We start from the raw sequence: 22,971 nt of genomic DNA on the forward strand, positions 1-22,971 counted from the left end.
ATATTCTTAGCAGCATATTTCAACAAAATTCAGTGGTAACAAGGTTGCCCACAAACTGTTTCCAAATTTTGCATGGAGTTGTTTGAGATATGCTCGGCCAATCATACCTTTTACATTAGCAGAATAAGGTAGCACACCGAGTGCAATTCTCTAATGTAACGGATATTTAGTTTCAGTGGCGTCACTGTTCAATAAATGTTTGTCACGTGTTTAAAAATGGCATTATTCATCCAATAGATGATTGGCACGTGATAAATCAGTGATGTGAGACAATTTCTCGACTTAGTGGGTAGGTAAAAGGTATATTTGATGCTTTTTTTGTGCCACACCTGATAAATCAGTGGCGTGAGACAATCTCTCGACTTAGTAGGTAGGTAATACTTAATAGGTATATTTGATGCTTTTTTGCGCCACAGTGGAAGGTGATCATACTCACTTTGAACCTAATAAGTGGCTGGCTGGCCAAAGGGGACCGTGAAAAAGTACATGTGGACTCACATTGTCTATTAAATTGCCGTCACTACCGACATTTGGACTTAAATATTTGATGAAATTAAGGTTGTTCATGATGCGCATTTGCAATAGGGTGCGCACTTTCACTAGTTGTTGGGACAAATATTGTTGAACACTTCTTCTTCCTCCTTTGTATCTCTGTATCTGAATGGGGTGGCTTCTTCTTTGTGCTTTTATGTTTCTCCTATCTGTTTGTACAAGCCTTGACAATTTAGTACCGGGAGAATCTATCAGCACAGACCAGACCTTGATTTCTTCCAGTGGAACATTTGCATTAGGCTTCTTTAGTCCCGGAAATTCGAAGAAATTCTTCCTTGGTATATGGTACAACACAATCCCAAAGACCCCGAAAGTATGGGTTGCCAACAGAGAATTCCCACTTGATTCTCCGGGTGTATTAACGCTTAGCAGTGATGGAAATCTTGTGGTGTTAGATGGGATGACTAAAAAACTAGTTATCTGGTCTTCTAATGCATCGGTACCAGCTTCTGCAATGAATGCCACAACTGCTGTACTGATGGATAGTGGAAACCTTCAACTAAAACTTGGAGAAGACATTTTGTGGCAGAGCTTCGATCATCCCTCTGACACATTGTTGCCTAGCGTGAAGCTTAGCCTGAGCAAGATAACAGGTCAACAAGCGCGTCTGACATCGTGGGCAGCACTTGATGATCCACAACCGGAATGTTCAGCTTAGGCATTGATCCGAAAGTTCAGAGGCAGCTAATAACCTGGAAGGCAAATGCTACGTATTGGAGAAGTGCTGTATACTTCGACAAGGAGTCAAAAACATTCTTTCGAAATCAAAGCGGAGGCTTCTTTTACGTTGCGTACAGTTTTGATGCTAATGAGATTTATTTTACTTTTGGTGTGTCGGATAGTTCAGTAAAGCTGAGGGCTGTTTTGAGTCCAACTGGGCAGTTCCACCTACTGTTGTGGACGGAGAGAAGTAAGACATGGTTTGAAGCATGGGGAGAGCCTATCAATAAATGTGACTATTATGCTAGATGTGGTCCATATGGTGCCTGTGATAAAAATGGTGATCCCCTTTCCTCACAATGCAAGTGTTTGAAAGGTTTTAGGACCGAATTTCAGAAACAATGGGCTACAGGTGAATGGCCCGGTAGTTGTGTTCGGGAAAAGGCATTGACTTGTGATAAAGGGGAAGGGTTTTCAAAGTTTGAGAAGATGAAACTACCGGATCATGCTATTATTTTAGGAAATATGAGTATGAGTGAGTGTGCATATGAATGCCTTCGGAACTGCTCTTGCACAGCTTATGCCTATTCAAATGTGACAGAAGGAGGTACTGTAAAATGCTTGACATGGCTTGGTGACTTGACGGATCTTGTAGAGAATCATGGGCTTGGGCAAAACATGTATATTCGTGTTCACCGCTCTGATCAAGGTATGTTTGTTTGGTTTCTTTCGCTGTTTTCTGTGTCAATTAATATTCTTAGCATACAGCAAAAGTTACTCAGAAAACGATAATTAGTTGGAACCTTTTCTGTTCACTGCAGGTGGTAAGGGTCATGTTCATAAGCTGTCCCTTGTAATAACACTAGTCTCAGCAACAGCAGGATTGCTTACAATATTATTTGGCTATTTATTGTGGAAGAAAACTTTGAGAAATGAAGGCAGAGGTACCGCACGTTTGCACACACTGCCACCATCTCTCTCTCACTCTCACTCTCACTCTCTCTCTCTCTCTCTCTCACACACACACACACACACACACAGACGCAGGCACCGATTAACACACAAACAAATGGTGCTCTTATAATAAGACTCAAACAGGGAGTGCAGGAGGAAGTATGAGTGAGGCTATAAGCAATGTTAGCCTTGGAGGTGGAAAGAATGATAGCGAACTACCACTCTTCAGTTTAAGGAGTATAGTCGCATCTACAAACAACTTTTCTGAAGCTAATAAACTTGGAGAGGGAGGGTTTGGCCCTGTTTATAAGGTGACCCTTCCACTGTGCGCTCTTAATGCTAGTACATTAATGGTTCTTCGTCATATCTTTTGTATATTTCTTAACAATGTCCCAAATTTTCCTAGTTAAGGAGTCTAGCAGCTCTCTTATTCTGGAATTTTTCATCCTCTACAGGGGATTTTGACTGAAAATGAAGAAGTAGCGATAAAAAGGCTGTCAAGGAAGTCAGGGCAAGGACATCAGGAGTTCATGAATGAGTTAAAGCTTATAGCCAAGCTCCAACATAACAACCTCGTTAGGCTCTTGGGTTGCTGCATTGAAGAGGAGGAAATGATATTGATCTACGAGTTCATGCCCAATAGAAGTTTGGACAAATTATTGTTTGGTATATGCTCATCACTACTACCATTAATTCTTTCATATTGTTGACTTCCATGGCATCACATTTTTATTACCTTTTTACAACATTAAAATCATTCTTCTTCATGGTTTGCGTAATCAGATTCATCCAAAAATACAACACTGGATTGGGGTACACGCTTTCGAATTATAGAAGGTGTTGCTCAAGGAGTACTTTATATCCACAAGTACTCCAGGTTGAAAATCATTCACAGGGACCTAAAAGCAAGCAATGTTCTGTTGGATGGAACAATGAACCCCAAAATTTCAGACTTCGGGATGGCAAAAATTTTCAGCATGGATCAAACTGAGGCAAATACAAACAGGGTTGTTGGGACATAGTAAGTGCTTTCCTTCATATGTAAACCTTATGCAATTACTTGCTTGTTGCTGACTTCTCTACCCTTGATTCGTGCAGCGGCTACATGTCACCTGAGTACGCACTTTACGGCCATTTTTCAGAGAAACTGGATGTGTTTAGCTTTGGAGTGTTGCTCTTAGAGATTGTAAGTGGAAAGAGGAATTCTGCTTTTCATCGTCTTGAACAGCCGCTTAGTCTTGCTGGATGGGTAAGTAATGTTTTTCAGATTTGATTCAATCTCAAGAAAGTGAATGGTCATGCATGATTGATGGGTTTGTTTATATGTTAAAATTAGGCATGGGAGTTATGGAAAGAAGGTAGAGGAATCGAGGTGATTGATGAGTCAGTAAGGGAAACATGCTGTTTGGATGAAGCTCTGAAGTATATCCATGTAGGGATTTTGTGTGTCCAAGAAGCTCCAGCTAATCGACCAACAATGTCTTCTGTAGTTTTTATGCTAAACAATGAAGCTACATCACTTCCACCCATCAAAGAACCTGCTTTTCAACGCCGAGGAAGTCCAGTCATGTTGGCTCTTCTTTTTCTCAAAATTCGACAAGTTTTTCCAATAATGCAGTCACCATTAGTATGCCAGAAGCTCGATAATGGTTTGTTAGTGTTTCCTTTCTCTAAACTAAAAACCGTGTAAGAATTTCTCAATTTCAATATAATGTTGGATTGTGCTCTTTTCCATGGGTAATGTGGGAGCCGAAGGCCTACAGAGGAATACTTTCTGATATTTTTCATTAATCAGTACTTATTTTTGGTTCTTCTTGTCACATAAATATGCCAACAAGGTATTTGGAAAATAGTAAGTATATATTGCACATGTTTTCGTTCAAGTACTAAACCTTATGTGATCACCATTACTGCTTAATTTAATTCCTCTGAGAAATTGGATATTAATCTTTGGAGAGTTGTTAGAAAATGTTAGTGGAAAGAGGCATTGTTCGTGGAGTGTTGAAGATTCACCAACGCTTGATGATCGGGCAAGTTTTTAGAAATTATAGTTAAACTCATATATATATAAACCCTAGCTAGTACTAATCTAACACATATGCCTACTCTATTCATGTCCGTTATGACTTGGCTCGCAACTTTGCATTAGTCCTCAGTCTTAATTTTTCCTAGAAATAGAAAATGCACGTCGAGAAAGAAGACGTAGTGTTAGAGTTTGGTGATTTTAGATTGAATTTTGGAATGGATTTCTGTGTTGAGCGATGCAACCTCAGTGTTCGGTTTTTCTGAGAAAGAAGACGATGAAGGGGAATATTGCAGAGGAATGTCTAACATAACTGCATCATCACATTTATTCATTCACGCACACATGAGAGTGTGGTATTTGTTGCCATTGGAGAGAAAGGAGGGAGCTTCTCTCCCTTACATCATTTCAAACTAAATCTAGCCATTCAATTTCAAACTAAGTCATCATGTAAGATGCTTACAGTTGTCATGAGCTATGAATCAATACAACTAAGACTAAGACTAAGCAAGCTGAGTGTGAATGGCTAAATGACTAAATGACCCACATTTCTGATTTGCTGTGAAATTTAATAATTTCAGTGAGTACAAGGCATGATCCACATTTCTGAATTGATGTGAAATTTAAACCATTTCGGTTAGTATAAATTATAGCTTGCGACCGAGGCATTCTCTGAACAAATTTCTTCTTATTCCGCTACTTCTGTTTTATGTCCCTGACTGGAGATGGAGATGGAGTGGCTCTTAGTTTGTCTTGTTACATTACCATTCTTATACTTTACTATGCCGTCATGTGCCAGCCAAGCAACTTTAGTACCAGGGCAATCTGTTGGTCCAAACCAGACCATGATTTCTCCAGCAGGGAACTTCACATTAGGCTTCTTCAGTCCTGAAAATTCTACCAAACACTTCTTTGGTGTCTGGTACAGCAGAATGCCAAAGGCACCAATAGTATGGGTTGCTAACAGAGAATCCCCACTTGATTCTCCGGGTGTTTTCAAGTTCCGTGGTGATGGAAATCAAAGTGGAGGCTTTTTTTACATTGCTTACAGTTTCGATGCTGAGGCTATTTATTTTACTTTTGGTGCGTCGGATAACTCCATAAAACTGAGGGCCGTTTTGAGTCCATCTGGCAAGCTTAATCTGCTGCGCTGCATTGATGAAAGTAAGACATGGATTGAAGAGTGGGCAGAGCCTACCAATAAATGTGACTTTTATGCTCGATGTGGTCCACATGGTGCCTGTGATAAAAACAGTGATCCATTCTCGTCACAATGCAAGTGTTTGAAGGGTTTCAGGACCGAATTTACAAAACAATGGGCTATGGAGGACTGGCCCGGTGGTTGTGTTCGGGAAAAGGCATTGGCATGTGATAAAGGCCAAGTGTTTTCAATGTTTGAGAAGATGAAACTACCAGATCATGCTATAATTTTTGTAAATAGGAATATGAGTGAATGTAAATCTGAATGCCTTCAGAACTGCTCTTGCACAGCTTATGCCTATTCAAAGGTGACAGAAAAAGGTGGTCTAGGATGCTTGACATGGTTTGGTAACTTGACGGATCTTGTCGAGAATCATCGTTTTGGGCAAACCATGTATATTCGTGTTCACCGCTCTGATCAAGGTATGTTTGTTTGGTTTCTTTTTCTATTTTCTGTGTGTATGTATTTTGCCTGGAATGGAAATTACTTGGGGCCATCATTTTATTTGTTAAAGGGATCCATTTCTCTTCATTGCAGGTGGTAAGGGTCATGTTCAGCAGCTTGCAATAGCCATAGTCTCGGCAATAGCAGGATCGCTGACAATAATTTTTGGCTATTTCTTGTGGAAGAAAACTTTGAGAAATGGGGGTATAGATATCACACACACACAACATCTCTCTCTCTCTCTCTCTCTCTCTCTCTCTCTCTCTCGTACATGTGCAGTCACCAATTAGCAAACCCGATTCTATCCAAAGAAACGGTGCTCTAACAATAAGTCTCAAACAGGGAGCATCGGAGGAAGGATGAGGGAGGTTGTAAGAAATGTTAGCGCTGGAGGTGGAAGGAATGAAACAGAACTACCACTCTTCAGTTTAAGGAGTATATTAGCTGCTACAAACAACTTCTCTGAATCTAATAAACTCGGAGAGGGAGGATTTGGCCCTGTTTATAAGGTGACCCTTCCAATATGTGCACTAAATGCTAGTACACTATTTGTTCTTCATATTGCTTAATAAGGTTAGAATTAAGTTTAACAATGTTTGAATTAGGTTTCATAACGAGTCTATTGGTTCTCTTATTGCGGTAATTTTCATCCTCTACAGGGGATTTTGACTGAAAATGAAGTAGCGATAAAAAGGCTGTCAAGAAAGTCAGGGCAAGGACATCAGGAGTTCATGAATGAGTTGAAGCTTATAGCCAAGCTGCAACATACCAATCTCGTTTGGCTCTTGGGTTGCTGTATTGAAGATGAAGAAATGATATTGATCTACGAGTTCATGCCCAATCGAAGTTTGGACAAATTTTTGTTTGGTACATGCTCATCACTTCTAACATTAATTCTTTCATATTGTTTGGAAATCACATTTCATTATCCTTCTGCAAGATCTTTTCCAACTTTTAAAGAATTTTCACTAAAACCATTTTCCCTCATGGTTTTTGGCAATCAGATCCATCTCAAAAGGAAAAACTGGATTGGGGTAAACGCTTTCAAATTATAGAAGGCGTTGCTCAAGGAGTACTTTATCTCCACAAGTACTCTAGATTGAAAATCATCCACCGGGATCTCAAAGCAAGTAATGTTCTATTGGATGGAACATTGAACCCCAAAATCTCAGACTTCGGAATGGCAAGGATTTTTGGGATCGATCAAATGGAAGCAAATACAAATAGGGTTGTTGGCACATAGTACGTTGCATGCTTTCCTTTGCGTAGACCTTATGCAATCCCTTACTGCTGTTGACTCATCTACCTTTAATTCATGCAGCGGCTACATGTCACCAGAGTATGCAATGTATGGCTATTTTTCAGAGAAATTGGATGTGTTTAGCTTCGGAGTGTTGCTCTTAGAGATTGTAAGTGGAAGGAAGAATTCTGCTTTTTATTGTTTTGAAGATCCATTTTCTCTTGCTGGATGGGTAAGTAATAGAACCCCTACTTCATATTCCTTATATTTTAAACCTTGCAAGATTGATGGGTTTGTTTATATGCTAAACCTACAGGCATGGGAATTATGGAATGAAGGTAGAATAATGGAGGTGATTGATGAATCAATAAGGGAAACATGCCGGCCCGATGAAGCTCTGAGATGTATCTATGTAGGGTTTTTGTGTGTCCAAGATGCTCCAACTGATCGACCAACAATGTCTTCTGTAGTTCTTATGCTGGCCAATGAAGCTACATCACTTCCACATATCAATAAACCTGTTTTTTCAGCAAACAGGAAGTACAGCGCTGTTGGTTCTTCTTCTCAAGCACCTAAAAGTTTTTCCAATAATGTAGTCACCATTAGTTTGCCAGAAGCTCGATAGAGGTTCGATATTTACTGTTTCCTTTTCTCTGAACTAAAAACTGTGTAAGAATGTCTCCTTGCTTGTTAAGTGTAATATTTTTCTTTTGGTCAATGCTAGAACTTTGGTGTACTGTTAGTTACTTTCCTAATCAATGTATTGTTTCACCATGTGGAAATTAGTACTTGTTGGTTCGTTTTTAATATTAAATAAATTATAATTGTCTACGTGCTTCTTAGAAGAATATTACAATTTTCTTGTAATTTTCCCAACAATTTTAAGAAGATTCAATCATGGAACCTGTACTTGATATTTGTTTCTTCTAGATTCCTAGACATGCCTATTCCGACAGCGTTCTCTACAATACCATTTTAAAAGAAGATGGAGGATTTTTGGGATGAATCAAATTGTAGCATATACCAACAAGGTTGTTGGCACATGGTACAACACAAGTTTTCTTTCGTGTATATATGCGATCGCTAATACTGCTGACTTCTCTGCTATTTCTGTGAGAAATTTGTTGTTTTCAGCTTTGAAGAGTTGTTGCTAAAGAGATATGGGCCGTTCAAAAGCTTGATTTTGTGTGAAGTGGCCCAAGTGGGTCAGTGAGATGAGCTAATGGAGGTTGCATGATTTAAATTGAGTGGTTCAGTTTATAAGTCTGTTGACTCTGAACACAGAGATCAACAGAGAATCTCAATTCAAATGACCAAATGACTATAGGTCTAGCCATTACATGTTTACGTTGATTTCAGTCATAATTGTAAATATTTATGCAGTTCTATTTTAGGTTGGATTATGATTTGTAATTTTTAGGATTTAGTATCCTTATCTTTTGTAATTACTTTCCTTATAAAATATGTCATGTATCTATATATATTGTAAATCCAAGAGAATAAAGTAACAAAGTATTTGACGTATTGGCATCAAGACTTGGTTTCGTTCCGTATATAATTGGTGCGTGTTAGTAGCAGTATCATTTTTTGCGCCGTGCTGCTTGTGTACCGAGTTCAGTTGCTTTACTACAGCTGTTATGTAATTGGTATCTAACAACTACAGCAATCTTGGTTGTCCGGTGTATTGGCTTGTGGCTATGCCGTGTGGATATTTTGCTGCTACCTGGATTGCATCTTGGATTGTGTGTTTTTGGCCTATTGCAGCGTTAATTCTTACTTTAATTTTTTGGATTTTTTTTTCGTGAATTCTTGCTGTCAGTGGCAAGTTGACCGGTTGCAGTCAGTAAAATTGTCTGGTTGCTGTCCGTGCTTTACTGCTGCTGCATGCTTTACTGGTCTACCGTATTCTATTCCATCTGTTTGCTGTCTTGGTACGGCATATGCTGTAGTTTCTACCGTGGGCACAGTTCTTTTTATACACTTGGTACAGCATGTTCTGTTGCAGCTGTTTGCCGTTTGCAGTCTTGGCAGTCTTGCTCGTCTGCTAGTTGTCATCATTCCAGTTGCGGCGCTTAAGCAAGTATTTTGTTGCAAGTAGGTCTTGTGTGCAGTCCTTGTGGAGAGATAAATTTATACATCTCATGTTCGTCCAGATATTGCATATACTGCAAGTGTTGTAAGTTAGTTTATGCACTCACCGAGTGAAGATCACATGCCTGTGGTAATGCAAATTTTGGCATATCTGAAGTCAATGGCCGAGCCAGAATTTCGGGTTAGGAGCGGCTTATTACATATCTAAAGAAAACGCTACAACACCACCAACAACCCCTGCTCTGCAACAATGCTACAACTGACCGTAACGTACTGATGAAATGGAGTGAAAATGTTTAAACTCTAGGAGAACCAGCACCATGTGAAAGGGTTTAAACTCAGGAGAACCAGCTCTCTCTCACCTACTTCCTCTCTCTCTCTTTGGTTGGGGCCCTAATCCCATGAAAAATCTATGGAAAACAGAAGGATAACTCTAATTTCTTTTCCAATGGAAAAAAAATGTTAGGTAGGTCCAGGACCATTATGGTCCATTCATGGCTCCGCCCTTATTTGAAGTTTGCACCCAGTAAGAAATACTTTATGGAAAACATGAGCATTTAAAGGTTGAGGGGGCTGACAATGTTACTGACTGACGGTCTACATTTGAGTATTTTAATTTTTACGTTTGTTGGACATAATTTGGTTACGTGGTGTAGTAAGAAGCAGAAAATGGTGTCAATGTCATATGCGGAAGCTAAGTAGAGAGATATGGCACACGAAATATGTGAACATCTTTAGTTACGTAAACTTTTGAGGTGTTTTCGTTTTGAACCAAATGAAACCATGGAGTTATATTGTGACAATAAATCTTCAAGGTAGATAGCTGAGAATCCGATACAACATGATCAAACAATGTGAAGGTTGATCAACACTTTGTCAAAGAAATCTTGAAAGGAAAGATTGTGTCTATACCATTGATCGACACTTTGTCAAGAAAAATCTTGAAAGGAAGATTGTGCCTATAACGTTTGTGAAATTATCAGAAAGATGGGCCAAAAATGCATTCTTCCAACAACATTGATATTGTCCCCAACTTGGTTATCATTTGCACAATTCGTCAATTGTGGGGTTTGGTCACAAAATGTCTCGATATTAGTTGAAATGTGATTAGAATATTTAAACTCTATTTTCTCATAGGTACCGATGATGTTAAATATTTCAACCGTTTACACATATTTTTCCTCACTAGGACTCACTATTGCCACATGGCCAGTGGATGTAGGTGAACTACTCAAATCCCTTGTGTTATCTGTGTGAATGCAATCTTAGTAAAACCCTAACCTCTTTGACTTTGACCCGCTCGAAGTCCTTCGATGACCATGGTAAAAACATACGTCAACATTTGATGGCGTTTGTGAGAATAGACGTAAGAATTCAAGTCGGTATCTTTCTTTCAATCTCTCAAATTCTTCTTACTGTAAAATCACATAAAACCACCTCCAAAATCAATTTCCGGTCCAAATAGCTTATGAGAATTTTGGTGTTTCCAGAAAATATATGTAGGTAATTTGGGTATGAAAAATTTGATATCGATTCACCCTTGTCCAACCCGACCTTCTCCCTCCGGAATTCAATTTCTTCAATATCAAAATTTGGACTCCTAATTTTATGTGGGACCCGTACTACTGTTCATTCTACTTTGGTTGATAAACAAATTTTGAGTAATTCGGAATTGGAATAAGTCTCATTCCAGCCATTCTCTTTCCTTTCCGTATATGTAAACACGAGCCTGTAATAATAGGTATATTTGATGTTTTTTGTGCCACAGTGGAAGGTGATCAAACTCACCTTGAACTTATGAGGCTGGCGGACTCGGATTGTCTTTATTAAATTGATGTCACTACTGACAGCAGGAGGTGATAATAGGTATATTTTTCATTGTACCACTCGTATTTCTGGCACAACAAAAAAATTTCCATTACTTCAAATGATTGGTGGACTCAGATTGTCAATTAAATTGCTGTCATTACTGACATTTTGGACTAAAATATTTTTACAAGTTTAGAACACATGATGCTGGGTACGTACTTTCCCTAGATTTTGGAAATTAAGAGAAATTTCCACCTTGTTATATGGTATAACACAATCCCAAAGAACTCGAAAGTATGGGTTGGCAACAGAGAGTTCCCACTTGATTCTCCGGGTGTTTTAAAGCTTAGCGGTGATGGAAATCTTGTGGTGTTGGATAGGATGACTATAAAACTAGTTATCTGGTCGTCTAACGCATCAGTATCAGCTTCTGCAATGATTGCCACAACTGCTGCACCAATGGAAAGTGGAATCCTTCACCTTAATATTTGGAGTGGACATTTTGAGGCAGAGCTTCGAACATCCCTCTGACACATTATTGCCTAGCGTGAAGCTTAGTCTGTACAAAAGAACAAGTCAACAAGCACGTCTGACATCGTGGGCAGCATGAACCTGGGAATTGCTCAATAGGGGTAATGGGGTTTCTTCGATATTACTAATCGTCGATTCACTCATATAACTAAGTCAAACTCATCTAACGGTGATAAATAGGGTGGTGAGTATATACCACACTAAATGCTGGTGAGTAAAAATGCTCCCATATAGAGTGCATTTTTGCTTACCTACCATTTAGTGTGGTGTATGTTCACCACCTTATTTATCACCGTTAAATGAGTTTGAATTTTGAGATTTGTACTTATTAGAGAACCTTCGTCTTTGAACTTCACAATTCTTATGTGAATGTGTCGTAACTTCAAGGCTTCAATCGTGCTTCACGTACAACTATTATTATTTCAGAAAATGATCGTGCTTTGCGACATATGTTGGCCTGATTGAGGTGCGTTTTCAAAAGTAAAACACTTATTTATTCCTCATACTCATTTATTTGACTGGGCTTCTTTTTGTCTGTCGATTCTTAAATCATTACATACTTTAGAGCAATATATGAACACATTGTAGATCAGTTAATTATATGTTAGAAGAAACTGTTAGCTAGTTAGTCAATAGGGAGGGGTTTTGTTTTGTTTGGGAAATGCGGTATTCTAAACTACTTTGTTTACAGAAAAGGGAGTTCAAGATCGGATGAAATGAGGTTAGCACAGTCACAATTATGTCCTCGTTAGTAGATTGATCTCATATTCTCTCATGGAATGGAGGTGATTAACAAATCCGTAAGGGAAACATGCTGGCCTGGTGAAGCTTTAGTGTATCCATGTAGGGTTTTGTGTGTTCAAGAAGCTCCAGAGATGGACCAACAATGTCTTCTATAATTCGCACTGCTGCATCTCTTCCAACCTACAAAGCACCTGCTTTTGCAACACAGGAATTCCAGTGTTGCTAATTCCTCTTCTCAAACTTCTACAAGTTTATCCAATATAGTCACCATTAGTTTGCCAGAAGGTCGATAAAAGTTACGAAATTAGAATTTGGGAATGTGTAAATGTATAATATGGGAGGACTTCCTCTTTGGTCTTCATATAATTTTTATTATTTCGGCAAGTGAGCGTGAATCAAATGAATACCTGCGAAGGTTCAATTAGGTATGACATTTAGACTGACAGAAGCATGGAAAGAGCTAGAGGAAGAACACCATTTTTTTTTTTTTTATATATATAAAAGGCATATGTGTCGATTTACTCCCTGAACTTGTATGGAGCTGCCAATTTCCTCCCTGAACTTTAATTTTAGTCGATTACCCCCTTGAACTTTTATAATTAAGCAATTTCTCCCTTGAACTATAATTGTAGCCGATTACCCCCTTGAACTTTTGTAAATAGCCAATTTTCCATCCATCTTGATCGCGGAAACAACACATGACAACTATATGAGGGCAAAAAGGATGAAAAACTGAATGAAAGTTTTTTAAAATCTAACGCCAGGGGGAATTGGCTATTTATAAAAGTTCAAGGGGGTAATCGGCTAAAATTCAAGTTCAAGGGGAAAATTGGCTAATTAAAAAAGTTCAATGGGGTAATCGGCTAAAATTAAAGTTCAAGGGGAAATTGACAACTGCATACAAGTTCAAGAGACAAATCAACAAACACCTCTTTATAAAATCATGAGCTAAAACTGATGGGAATTGTGTTTTTTCGTACACGCTTTTCTGTGATACATAATGGCAGCTAATTAAGTGAACCAAGTAACTCAAGGAGTACTACCTTATATATCAAACTGTATGTGTCCACAAGTAGGTAAAGAACTTATACCTGTTCTGAAGTCTTTGGATCAATGTCTACTCGCATTGTCCTCTACACATAGTTGGATCAGTGTCTACTCGCATTGTCCTCTACACATAGTACCAGGAGGAGATTAGACCAACAAGGACTACTCTTTGGATGCTCTATGGAACTTGAAGGTTCTCGCTAAGTATTTTAGTTGTCTCTAGGTTTCTCCTCAACAAGTCCTCAGGAAATGGGAATTTGATAATTTCGAAAAAAGAAAAAGTAAGGAAAGGGAATTGGATTAACACCTATTCGTTTTCTTTTCATTTCCATTACTAATAAGTACACGAGCTCTTAGTACTGTTCTTCTCTCTTCTCTAAAGCTCACGTAGACGTTACGCAACTAATGAGTCACATAACTTGGTGTAGTTGTGAGCCATCTTCTCTAAGCTCTTATGTCAATTCAATTAGGCTCAACTGCTTACCTAAAAACTTAAGTAGTGAAAGATTAATAAAATTGAAGTTTTGATATTTGGACTGCTAGAAGCTTTGTAAGAGCAGTGAATAACGAGATGAGTAGGCCTCCCACGGTCTGAACGTGGATTGTAAGGAAACAGAAGAGGAAGAACAGGTAACAACTGTGGCAGGCCAAAAAAGTGAGTATGTGGTGGATGAGGAAAGTCATACCCATGTCTAAGACACATACATATACCCCAAAGAGCAATGGGCTACTCAGTATTATTTGTTTGTTTGTTTTTTTTTTTTTTTTTTTCTTTCAATTATTGTTTCTCGCATAAACGGCAACAGGCAACATGTGTACAAATTATACACAAGAACTGTTGAATATAATATTATGAGGTATGATGGAGATACAATTTTATACTTGCTAAAGTAATAGCTCGTGTAAGTGCTAGAGTCAAAGTGCATTTTTGCTTATCGCTCTCAAATTGTGGGAATGTTCATCGCTTTACTTATTATTAACGGTGATAAATAAAGTAGTAAGCACCACTTGAGGGTAATGTGCAAAAATATTCCCAAGAATCATCAACCTTTTACTTCTTTACCCAAAAAGTGGGAAGCTATACATGAATTCTCTAGTAGATAAAAATGGAAAGGAGGTAATTACAATCTCATTTTCACGAGGACGTCAATGGGTAAACTTAACGTTATCCTGACATCGAATTATTCATATAATATTTGTATTATTAATACGAAACATATTATATTCACAATAATGTAAGGAGGTGTTTGTTTGCCCTCACTAAGTGTCATTGGACTAGACTGGACTAACTATTAGTCTAGTCCTGTGTTTGATATTATGCGAGACTAGTGTTAATGAGATTAGCCCGGACTCGCCTAGACTAAAGACATCACTAAAGGTTCTTAGCGGGAGTCTCCGAAAACCATGGGACTAGCTAAGAACTGCCTCTCTCTACTCTCTATTCACTCTCTCCTACTCTCTCCCTCACTCCTTGCCTAGAACCTAGAATCATGAGACCTCATATCTGCTTTTCTCGTGCACATCTAGAGTTTATCGTCGAGATTGCTGTTGAAAGGCAGTGCTTCTCCTCTACTCAGATCCTTGGCTTCCCCAACTCCCAATATCGCTCTTGACCATCACCTTCATCCGTCGGGACATCGTCGGCAAACTCCACAATGCCAACCAAAAGCCAGAAACAAAAAATACCAATCTGCCAAAACCCAAATGAAATCCAGAAGCTTGTGAAAAATCTAGAAAAAAAAACCTATATGACAAATCATAAGCTTTTTTTTAGAATGAATGAAAAAGAACTGGAATTTGATGATGAGGGAGAAAGTGGTGAAAAAGAATGGAATTTGGTGATGAGGGAGAAAGTAAAAAGAGAGAGTCAGAGAGCAGTTGGACAGAGAAGTAAAAAATGAAGAGCATTCAAGAGAGAGAGGGTGTTCTAGAAAGGTAAAAGAAAAAAAGAAAAAGAAATAAAATGTAAAAGATAGAATTAAATATTATTATTTTTATTATTTTAGTTCTTAATCTAATACTACACCAAACGCTTCACTAAGTTAGTCCAGCTTAGTTTAATCTAAGCAAGTCCAGCTAGTACTCTAAAGTTAATCCAGTCCGAATTAGTTCGGTTCAACAAACGCACCTAAAGTTATTCTCTATTTTCCACATACTACCTTTCAATATTTTATAGTCTTGCTGATAATAAGTTGCAGGTGTAGAACAACCTTCTAAACTAAGCAAAGTGGGATGAGATTCTTAACACCAACGTGCGACCATTTCTTATATGTTGAACAAATTAAAGCCTATTTGAATGGAATATGTTTCATATCTATAAGTAACACTTTTTGGCACGTATATTTTCCGGGAAAGAGAACGACCGACCTTAAGGCCAACCAGAAAAGAGGTTGGTTTTTTTTTTTTTTTTTTTTTTTCAGCCCTTGACCAACTTTTCAAGTTCATTGCATGTGAACATGTTCAAAACTAGTTAAGTTATGCAAACCAACTTCCATCCAATGTGGTGAAAGTCAAAGGGCTCATAATCTGAAGTCTAAGTCATCTAACAAGTGGTGAAAGTCAAAATTAGAGGTAAATTCCAAGGGAAACTACTGATGATGTCCATCGCATGTGCCCCTCCTTGTCCGTTGCAAATGGGATTAACATATTTTAACCGCCGCCATTTCATGGTTAGTACAATTTATTATCTTAATTATTATTTACACATCATTTCTGTAAAATTTCAATCAAATAGATCATCATTTAGTCATTTATATATATATGTGTGTGTATGTGTGCGCGCTTATGCATCAAACAATGTAATATTTTTGTGATGAAACATCTATTTGTTTATACGTACGAATGAGCAAATAATTAATATTTTATTTGATTATTTTTTTTGTAGAGATGATTTATCTTTAGATTATTAAAAAAAAAACGAATAGATTATGAAATTTGTAAGGTTAAAATATACTAATCACGTTTGACTGCATAAAGAAATACACCTATATGGAGTCAATGTAAGTAAATTCCAAATACAAATATCCTAGTAGATAGGATATTAAATTTCCACCAACACATCCTCAATTCGAAATTCCCCTTCTCTACGTTATTGTAATAGGTTTGAACCCTCTTATTCCTTAATAATCATAAATTCTTAAACTCTTTTTTTTTTTAGAAAGCACAAAATGCCCCAAAAGTTTCTTCAAAAGTATAAAAACTGAAACAATGCCCCCTAATAGGCGGGAGAGAAGTGAGAGAAGGGAATTTCTAATTTTCTACTGGAACCCAACAACCTGTTTCTACCCGAACACAAAAAAATTTATTATTATTATTTTTTAATTTCTAATTCACCATTTGATTAAAACTGAAAAATGAAGAAACAAAACCAAAATCTCTTTGCACACGAGTAGTTCTCTTCCACCTCAAACCAATGGAGGATTCACGGGTGATTCTCCATGGAAACTTCAAATCCAATTCTTTTAGCATCACAACCGCGTTCCATGCCACCCCATTCGGTTTTCACTAGTTTTGACTTTAAAATGTACATACAACAAAAATGATCCCTCTTTGTCTCAACACCTTCCTGTCGATGACTCCACTTTCCCTTCTCCATTCTAGAGGCACTTGTGGTTCTCCACATCACCGACTTTGAACCACTCGGAAACTTTAGAGGCCTCCGATGTCGGCGTTATGGTTGAAGAGAGTGAGAAATAGAGGAGGGAGAAAATATGGACGAGAAGAAGGTGTGGTTAAGAAACGCTAACGACAAGAGATTCACCGACGTCAATGAAGGGGACGTCGGATAGTGGTGGGCATCAAGGTGGGGGGCAGATATATGGATTCATGTACTTTTAATTTACTTTTACTTTTCAAATTAATATAGGATCCAAATGGAGAATTCAATGGTGAAAATATTTACGTGGGGTGTGATGATAAGATAATTGGTTGAATAAAAATTTTCGAGAAAGAATGGCACCAACTTTGTACAATGACAGAATTACCCTTGACAAGTTTCTGAGAAATAGAGGAGGCAACTGCTGGCCCTTGCGGTTGCATAGAATCAAAGCGGACCAGCAATTTATCCACTGTTCCATTGCTGTCATCCGTAGGGAGACCACAACTCTCCTCTTTCCAAGAACCCCTTTCCAATTTCCACCCTCCTTCCCTTGTCTTTTATAATATAAATCCCTCCGCTCCCCTTCCATGTTTTCCTCACACAACCAAAACCCCACATCTCATTTCTCTCTCCAACACCCAATACATCAGAGAAAGAGCTTATCTCATTTTTAATCCCACAAGATTATCAATCATCACCAATGGCAGGAGTTGGAAAGAGGGCTGCTGACGATTTTGAAGACTTGCTGCCGGTGATGGCGGATAAGCTCGGCGGCAAGGGGCTGATAAGAGAGCTGTGCAACGGGTTTCAGCTGTTGATGGACAAGGACAAAGGGGTCATTACGCTGGAGAGCTTGCGGAGGAACTCTGCCCTGCTCGGTCTGCAGAACTTTAGAGAAGATGAGCTTGTGAGCATGGTGAGGGAAGGTGACATGGACGGTGATGGTGCTCTGAACCAGATGGAGTTTTGCGTTTTGATGTTCAGACTGAGTCCTGAGTTGATGGAAGAGTCTTGGACTTGGCTTGAGCAGGCCATGCAAGAGGAGTTTAGTGATGATAACAAGAGACCCTAATTTCTTGATCAATTTTGATTTGTTAGTTGATCAAGGAGAAGTTTTACTTTTACTTGGGTTAGGTGCATGGTTTTTATTTCATGGTTTTACTTTCAACGTCATTCGTCCAGAAAAAGTCAAATTTGGAAAATACAGAGAAATAACACCTTCTTTTAGTTGTAATTCTTGGACTTGATAAATATTCTTGTTTGTATATCAATTCTTTCTTTTTGAACATAGAAGAATTTCTACAGATTCTTAAATCATACATATCAAAATTAAGCCAAAGTACAACTTCATTAGAAAAATCATATAACCAAATACATGAGTAATTATATTTGTGATCTAAATTAGTTGTTGTCATATTGATTTTCCAATAAGTATGCTGAAATGTTATATTGAAATTTGTCTTGATAAATGCCAAATGTACTCTATAAGAGAGCGGATTCTATTCCCCTCGTACTGCTGAGGTTTTCTAAAAAAAATAAAAAAAAAAAAAAAAAAGTGGACTCTCCACGGACCAATTTTCTGAATTCTGATCTTTGATCTCGTTACTACAAAAAGTTTCATTTCACATGAGCTATACCGGCAGGAAAGCAAATGTAAAGCCATATATATTATATTACAAGGATCAAAACTGGTATTTTTTAAATTAAAGACTGCATTTTTAATATATCTGTCGCACGAGGAGCATGCAAACAATGCAGGCTGCCGCTGCTTTGGGTTTACTGATTCTTGTTTAAGAACTTGTCTATCACCGTATTAGATCACTAAAGTATTTGGTTATGTTGGTATGTACCCGTTAAAAATGAATTTCACGAAGGTGCCATAGCCACGCAGCCGTGTCATGTTAAGATGCCACAGCTGTCGTTGGATGATCATAGAGTACTCTTCGCTTTGGCGAAAGAATTGTCTCAACTCTTAAAGAATTTTAAATTATTTTTCTTGTTCCACATTTTCTCTCGTTTATTTAAATAAGTATATAGAAAAAGATGATCCAGAAATTTCCAAGGGCACATTTTCTTTCTCATTAAGCCTTTTGACTTTAGATGTGGCTATCCCACAAATCATGCATTACGATCGAATGGAGTAATTTTTATATGTACTCGAAAACTTATTATATACTAAATTATTTTATATGTTATAATATGCGTATATGATGAATTTTCTATATTTTTATGACATTTCTAGGCATACATAACAAAAAATAAATACATGTATCATAATTTGAATGAACAATGATATTATGCGACAATATTTCGAATAAAATAAATAAATGGAAAACTAATGAAAATGCTTGAAATTTTTTAGTTTTAATAATAAAGAAAAAATAAAAAGTAAAGCAAATAGTATCATGATTTATTTTTTAGTATAAAAATATAATTTTTCGTTAAAATAAATAGTATCGAAAATTTTTTGTCAACTAAAATAACTCTAGACGTGATGACCGATGAGTACTAAGACCAAGAAACTTCCGTATATGATAAAAAATATATTTTTTGTCTACTGTACATCCGAAGGAATTAATATACTTATGTAGGCCAGCACTTGCATAATAATATAATATAAAGTATCATTCACAGTGTTGTTCCCCAAAAAAAAAAAAAAAATGTATAATTCAGTGAATCGAATATATATGATGGCACTTCTCAAATTTAAACTCTCTTCGATTAGTGAATCGTACGTGATGATTAGAAAAAGATTGAAATATTTCTGTAAGTCTTTTTGACTTCTGAAAACGTATGGTGGTATTATTCGAATATTTACAAAACAACCAGCTAGTCATCTTTAAAATAAATTTAAAAAAAAATGAGAATTAATGAATATATTTAGTCTTCTTATGACATCTCACAACAGTTCTTTAAATTTATAGCCGTTGTCACATGTCAAATTGGATATATTGTCCACATCACATGCCCCAATATCTAGTACTGGCTGCTTAGGAAATTAGGAGGAACGTCGAAGCTATCCACAAGAAAAACAAGTGTCCTTCTTGTACTGATTGAATTTTAAACATTTCTTGCGATTCCGTAGTTCTAGTTAATGTATATTTCATTGTAGACTTTAATCGAATGGAGAAATTTTGTGTGCACTTTGAAACATTTGTCACGTAATACATTTTTCACAGGTCTTATAATATGAGCTGAGAAATAAACACACGTTATAACCAACGATATTTTGGATGCAGCTTACTGCTCCTCAAAATGAAGCAAGAGAAAATGGTTAACGGTCCATCCAAATTTATCCTAATAAAGTGAAAAAGAAGACATTAATTATTAAGGAAAAGTGCTTATATATATATATATATATATATATTCAGAAAAAGAACTGAAGAAGCAAAATAAGGTAGTACAATTCCATAAAAAAAAATTATTAAAAAAAGGTAGTACAAATTTAAGTTCAATGAAAGGCAATTTTAGCACTAGAAGACGCCCAAGAAAATCCCATCATCTGTGACCTAATCTTTTGTCGCTGGAGAGAATATCTAGCTTTGCAGTGTCCAGTGCACAGAATCATTTCTTCCAAGGCCTTTCCATGCTTTAGCAAGAACTTGGCTAGACTAACTTCATTCTCGTACTCTAAAAACCCATGAATCTTTACCACCTTAAGGTTTTGTAGGAAGGGCTTCAAGATTTGGGTTTGAGATTCCCAGTACTTTTCTTCCTCCGAGTTGGACATTTCCCACATATCCTTATTCCATTGCTAGATATGCATACAAATGAGAAACCAAATTAAATTAATTAAGAACATAATAGAAAAACATAAACGAAATAATCTCATTTGTAACACTTACTTTCCTTACAGTCTTGTAATCATTTATAATGTTGAGAATCAGTGTGTGGAGCATGGGAGAACTCTTGAATATGCACGCCAATCCTGGGACATTATTCTTGTTGAAACACGTATGCAGCTCCAAAGATTTGAGATTGTGAAAGGGATTTAGATAAACTGCAAAATAATTACTGTTTGATAGAATCTGCAAACAACAAAAGACTAACCATATAAGTCATGCCCCGCACTGAAAATGCCACCTAGACTGATGACCATATAAAGTTAGCAATGTCACACGCATTTACAAGATAATATTCTCTTGTCAAATGATGTTACCAAGTTATGAATCTAAACCACACATTTAGAAAAAAGCTAACATGATTAACGGTTAGATATTTAAAGCTTTCTTGCCACTTTTGTTGTCAGACTATCAATTTGAGCTTTAATGGTTTTGTCATAGAACGGAATATCTAGCAAAAGAATGTTACTTAAAATTAAAGTACCTCAATGCATTGGCTTTCAAGTGTCAAGCAATGGGCATGAGAGAGTCCCATAAAAAGATTGGACACACTATGAAGCTTTGCCACACTAATATCTTCCCGCACACGAAAGAAACCAACGTAAGCCTCTTGCAGAGAACTCAAATTCTCTATAGAACAACTATCAGTAATAGCATTATGTTTCCAAAGAATAATTCTAAGTCTCGGTGCATTAATCTTCACCCAACTCTTAACAACATAAACATCAAAACAACTCCCAATTTTCAACCTCTCCAATTTCCCACCCGAAACATCCAACCCTTGAAGCTGAAAACAGTTTTCCAAGGTTAAATCCTCAATCGCCCGGCACCCAACCAGAAGGTGTTTCAACCCGAAACAGGCATCCAGGCTCAGTTTCTTGAGCATAGGGAAAGAAGAGTCGGTGAACATATCCGAGAGAGAAGGCTGGTTGTTTAAAATAATGCGCGAAAGCGACAGTGATTGGAGGGATTTAAATCCACTGGTCATCACAGATGAAGGGGGCAATCTGAAACCAGGGTCAAGAGATTTCATTTTGAAAACTCGTAAAGACTCACTGGCAATCACACATCGAGGGAAGTTGAAGTAATCCTCGGTGGCTACATCCACGTCCAGCTCCTGCACATTGCGCCGGATGGCGAGGCGGATCAGGCCATTAAGGCGAGAGAAACTCAACCGAGAACGAAATCTGAGGATCCGAATACCAGAGTGCTTGTCGCGGAGGGTTAGGACTTGCCTTATGAAGTCGGCTTCTTTAGAATTTTGAGAGTTTGGCCTTGATAATGAATGCGATCTTCCGGTGGTGGTAGAGGATATTATGATATTCGGGTTTAAAGTGGTGAAGTCTAGGTCAGGGAATGAGGACCAGATATCACGCCACCGTTTTGATAAGACGCTGGTTTGGGCGACGGTTTTGATGGGTAGGAGGAAGAGGATGTGGTGGAGAACCGCGTCCGGGAGGTCACTTATTCGGTCAATGCTTCTGCATCTGCTGCTCTTGTCATCGTCGATTTGATCGTTTTGGTTGTAGAAAATGAGAAGCTTTCTTTTCTTGGCAGCAGATCTTGTTTCCATTGTGATCCGGCCAATGCTTGTGCTTCTGCTACTATTGTCGTCATCAATTTGATCGTTTTGGTTGTACAAGATCAGAAGCTCTCTTTTCTTGGCAGCCGATCTTGTTTCCATTGTGATGATGATTTTTAGGGTTTCATCTGGTTTTTACCGGTTTGTTGAAAGAATGTCCGTGTTACGTACTTTAGGGTTTGAATGGTTCAAAGATTCAGTGAGGTGAGGACGGGAACAGCGTTTGAGTTTGTTTCAAACTATCCCTACTTGTATAAAAGAGTTTAAGTACATTTTTACTGTCTCTTAATTTGCCTAGGTTTTTAAATATTCGCCATGAAGTTTTAATTTTTTTCATATTGCACTTTAAAGTTTTAAAATTGTATGAATTTGTGTTTTCGGTTAAATTGATTGTATAATAATTTATTATATATGTGACATGATGAGCTTCAGACTCCTATATATATATATGGTCTAACATGTAAGTCATATTTGTACTACCTTAATAAAAAATGAAAAAATCTCATCAATAATGTGGATGATTGTCTATTCAAAGAGACAAAAAGGTGTATAATTATACAATTTCAAAACTTTAAGTTAAACCTTGTTACCCTATTTTGAAAACCACCACAAATTTATATAAGGGTGTAAAATGTTTTTAGCCCTACATTAAA

General features: G+C 37.4%; 3 protein-coding genes and 1 pseudogene across 3 annotated transcripts; 3 read left to right on the forward strand and 1 right to left on the reverse strand.

Annotated features, from left to right (window-relative positions):
- The first annotated feature begins 596 nt into the window (after window positions 1–596).
- On the forward strand, window positions 597–2,296 carry LOC103933502 (annotated as a pseudogene).
- A 31-nt stretch (window positions 2,297–2,327) lies between these two features.
- LOC103942967 (G-type lectin S-receptor-like serine/threonine-protein kinase At4g27290) lies at window positions 2,328–7,887 on the forward strand. The gene is made up of 12 exons (XM_048577675.1): window positions 2,328–2,477; window positions 2,622–2,832; window positions 2,950–3,187; window positions 3,265–3,352; window positions 3,503–3,852; window positions 4,989–5,812; window positions 5,928–6,038; window positions 6,177–6,343; window positions 6,494–6,701; window positions 6,839–7,076; window positions 7,156–7,306; window positions 7,391–7,887. Exons 1-12 carry the CDS (start codon window positions 2,328–2,330, stop codon window positions 7,697–7,699), a joined length of 3,045 nt encoding a protein of 1,014 aa, XP_048433632.1. The 3' UTR covers window positions 7,700–7,887.
- A 9,583-nt stretch (window positions 7,888–17,470) lies between these two features.
- LOC103933482 (calcium-binding protein PBP1-like) lies at window positions 17,471–18,165 on the forward strand. Its single transcript, XM_009343177.3, has one exon. It carries the CDS (start codon window positions 17,595–17,597, stop codon window positions 17,964–17,966), a length of 372 nt encoding a protein of 123 aa, XP_009341452.1. The 5' UTR covers window positions 17,471–17,594; the 3' UTR covers window positions 17,967–18,165.
- Window positions 18,166–20,345: 2,180 nt separating this feature from the next.
- LOC103944605 (putative F-box/FBD/LRR-repeat protein At4g03220) lies at window positions 20,346–22,309 on the reverse strand. The gene is made up of 3 exons (XM_048577676.1): window positions 21,221–22,309; window positions 20,740–20,922; window positions 20,346–20,648 (listed from the first exon to the last, which is right to left on the reverse strand). Exons 1-3 carry the CDS (start codon window positions 22,307–22,309, stop codon window positions 20,346–20,348), a joined length of 1,575 nt encoding a protein of 524 aa, XP_048433633.1.
- Window positions 22,310–22,971: the final 662 nt, after the last annotated feature.

The sequence above is a fragment of a genome, unplaced genomic scaffold (genome assembly GCF_019419815.1).
Source record: "Pyrus x bretschneideri cultivar Hongxiangsu unplaced genomic scaffold, Pyrus_bretschneideri_v1 Contig12, whole genome shotgun sequence".
NCBI classification, from domain to species: domain Eukaryota; kingdom Viridiplantae; phylum Streptophyta; class Magnoliopsida; order Rosales; family Rosaceae; genus Pyrus; species Pyrus x bretschneideri.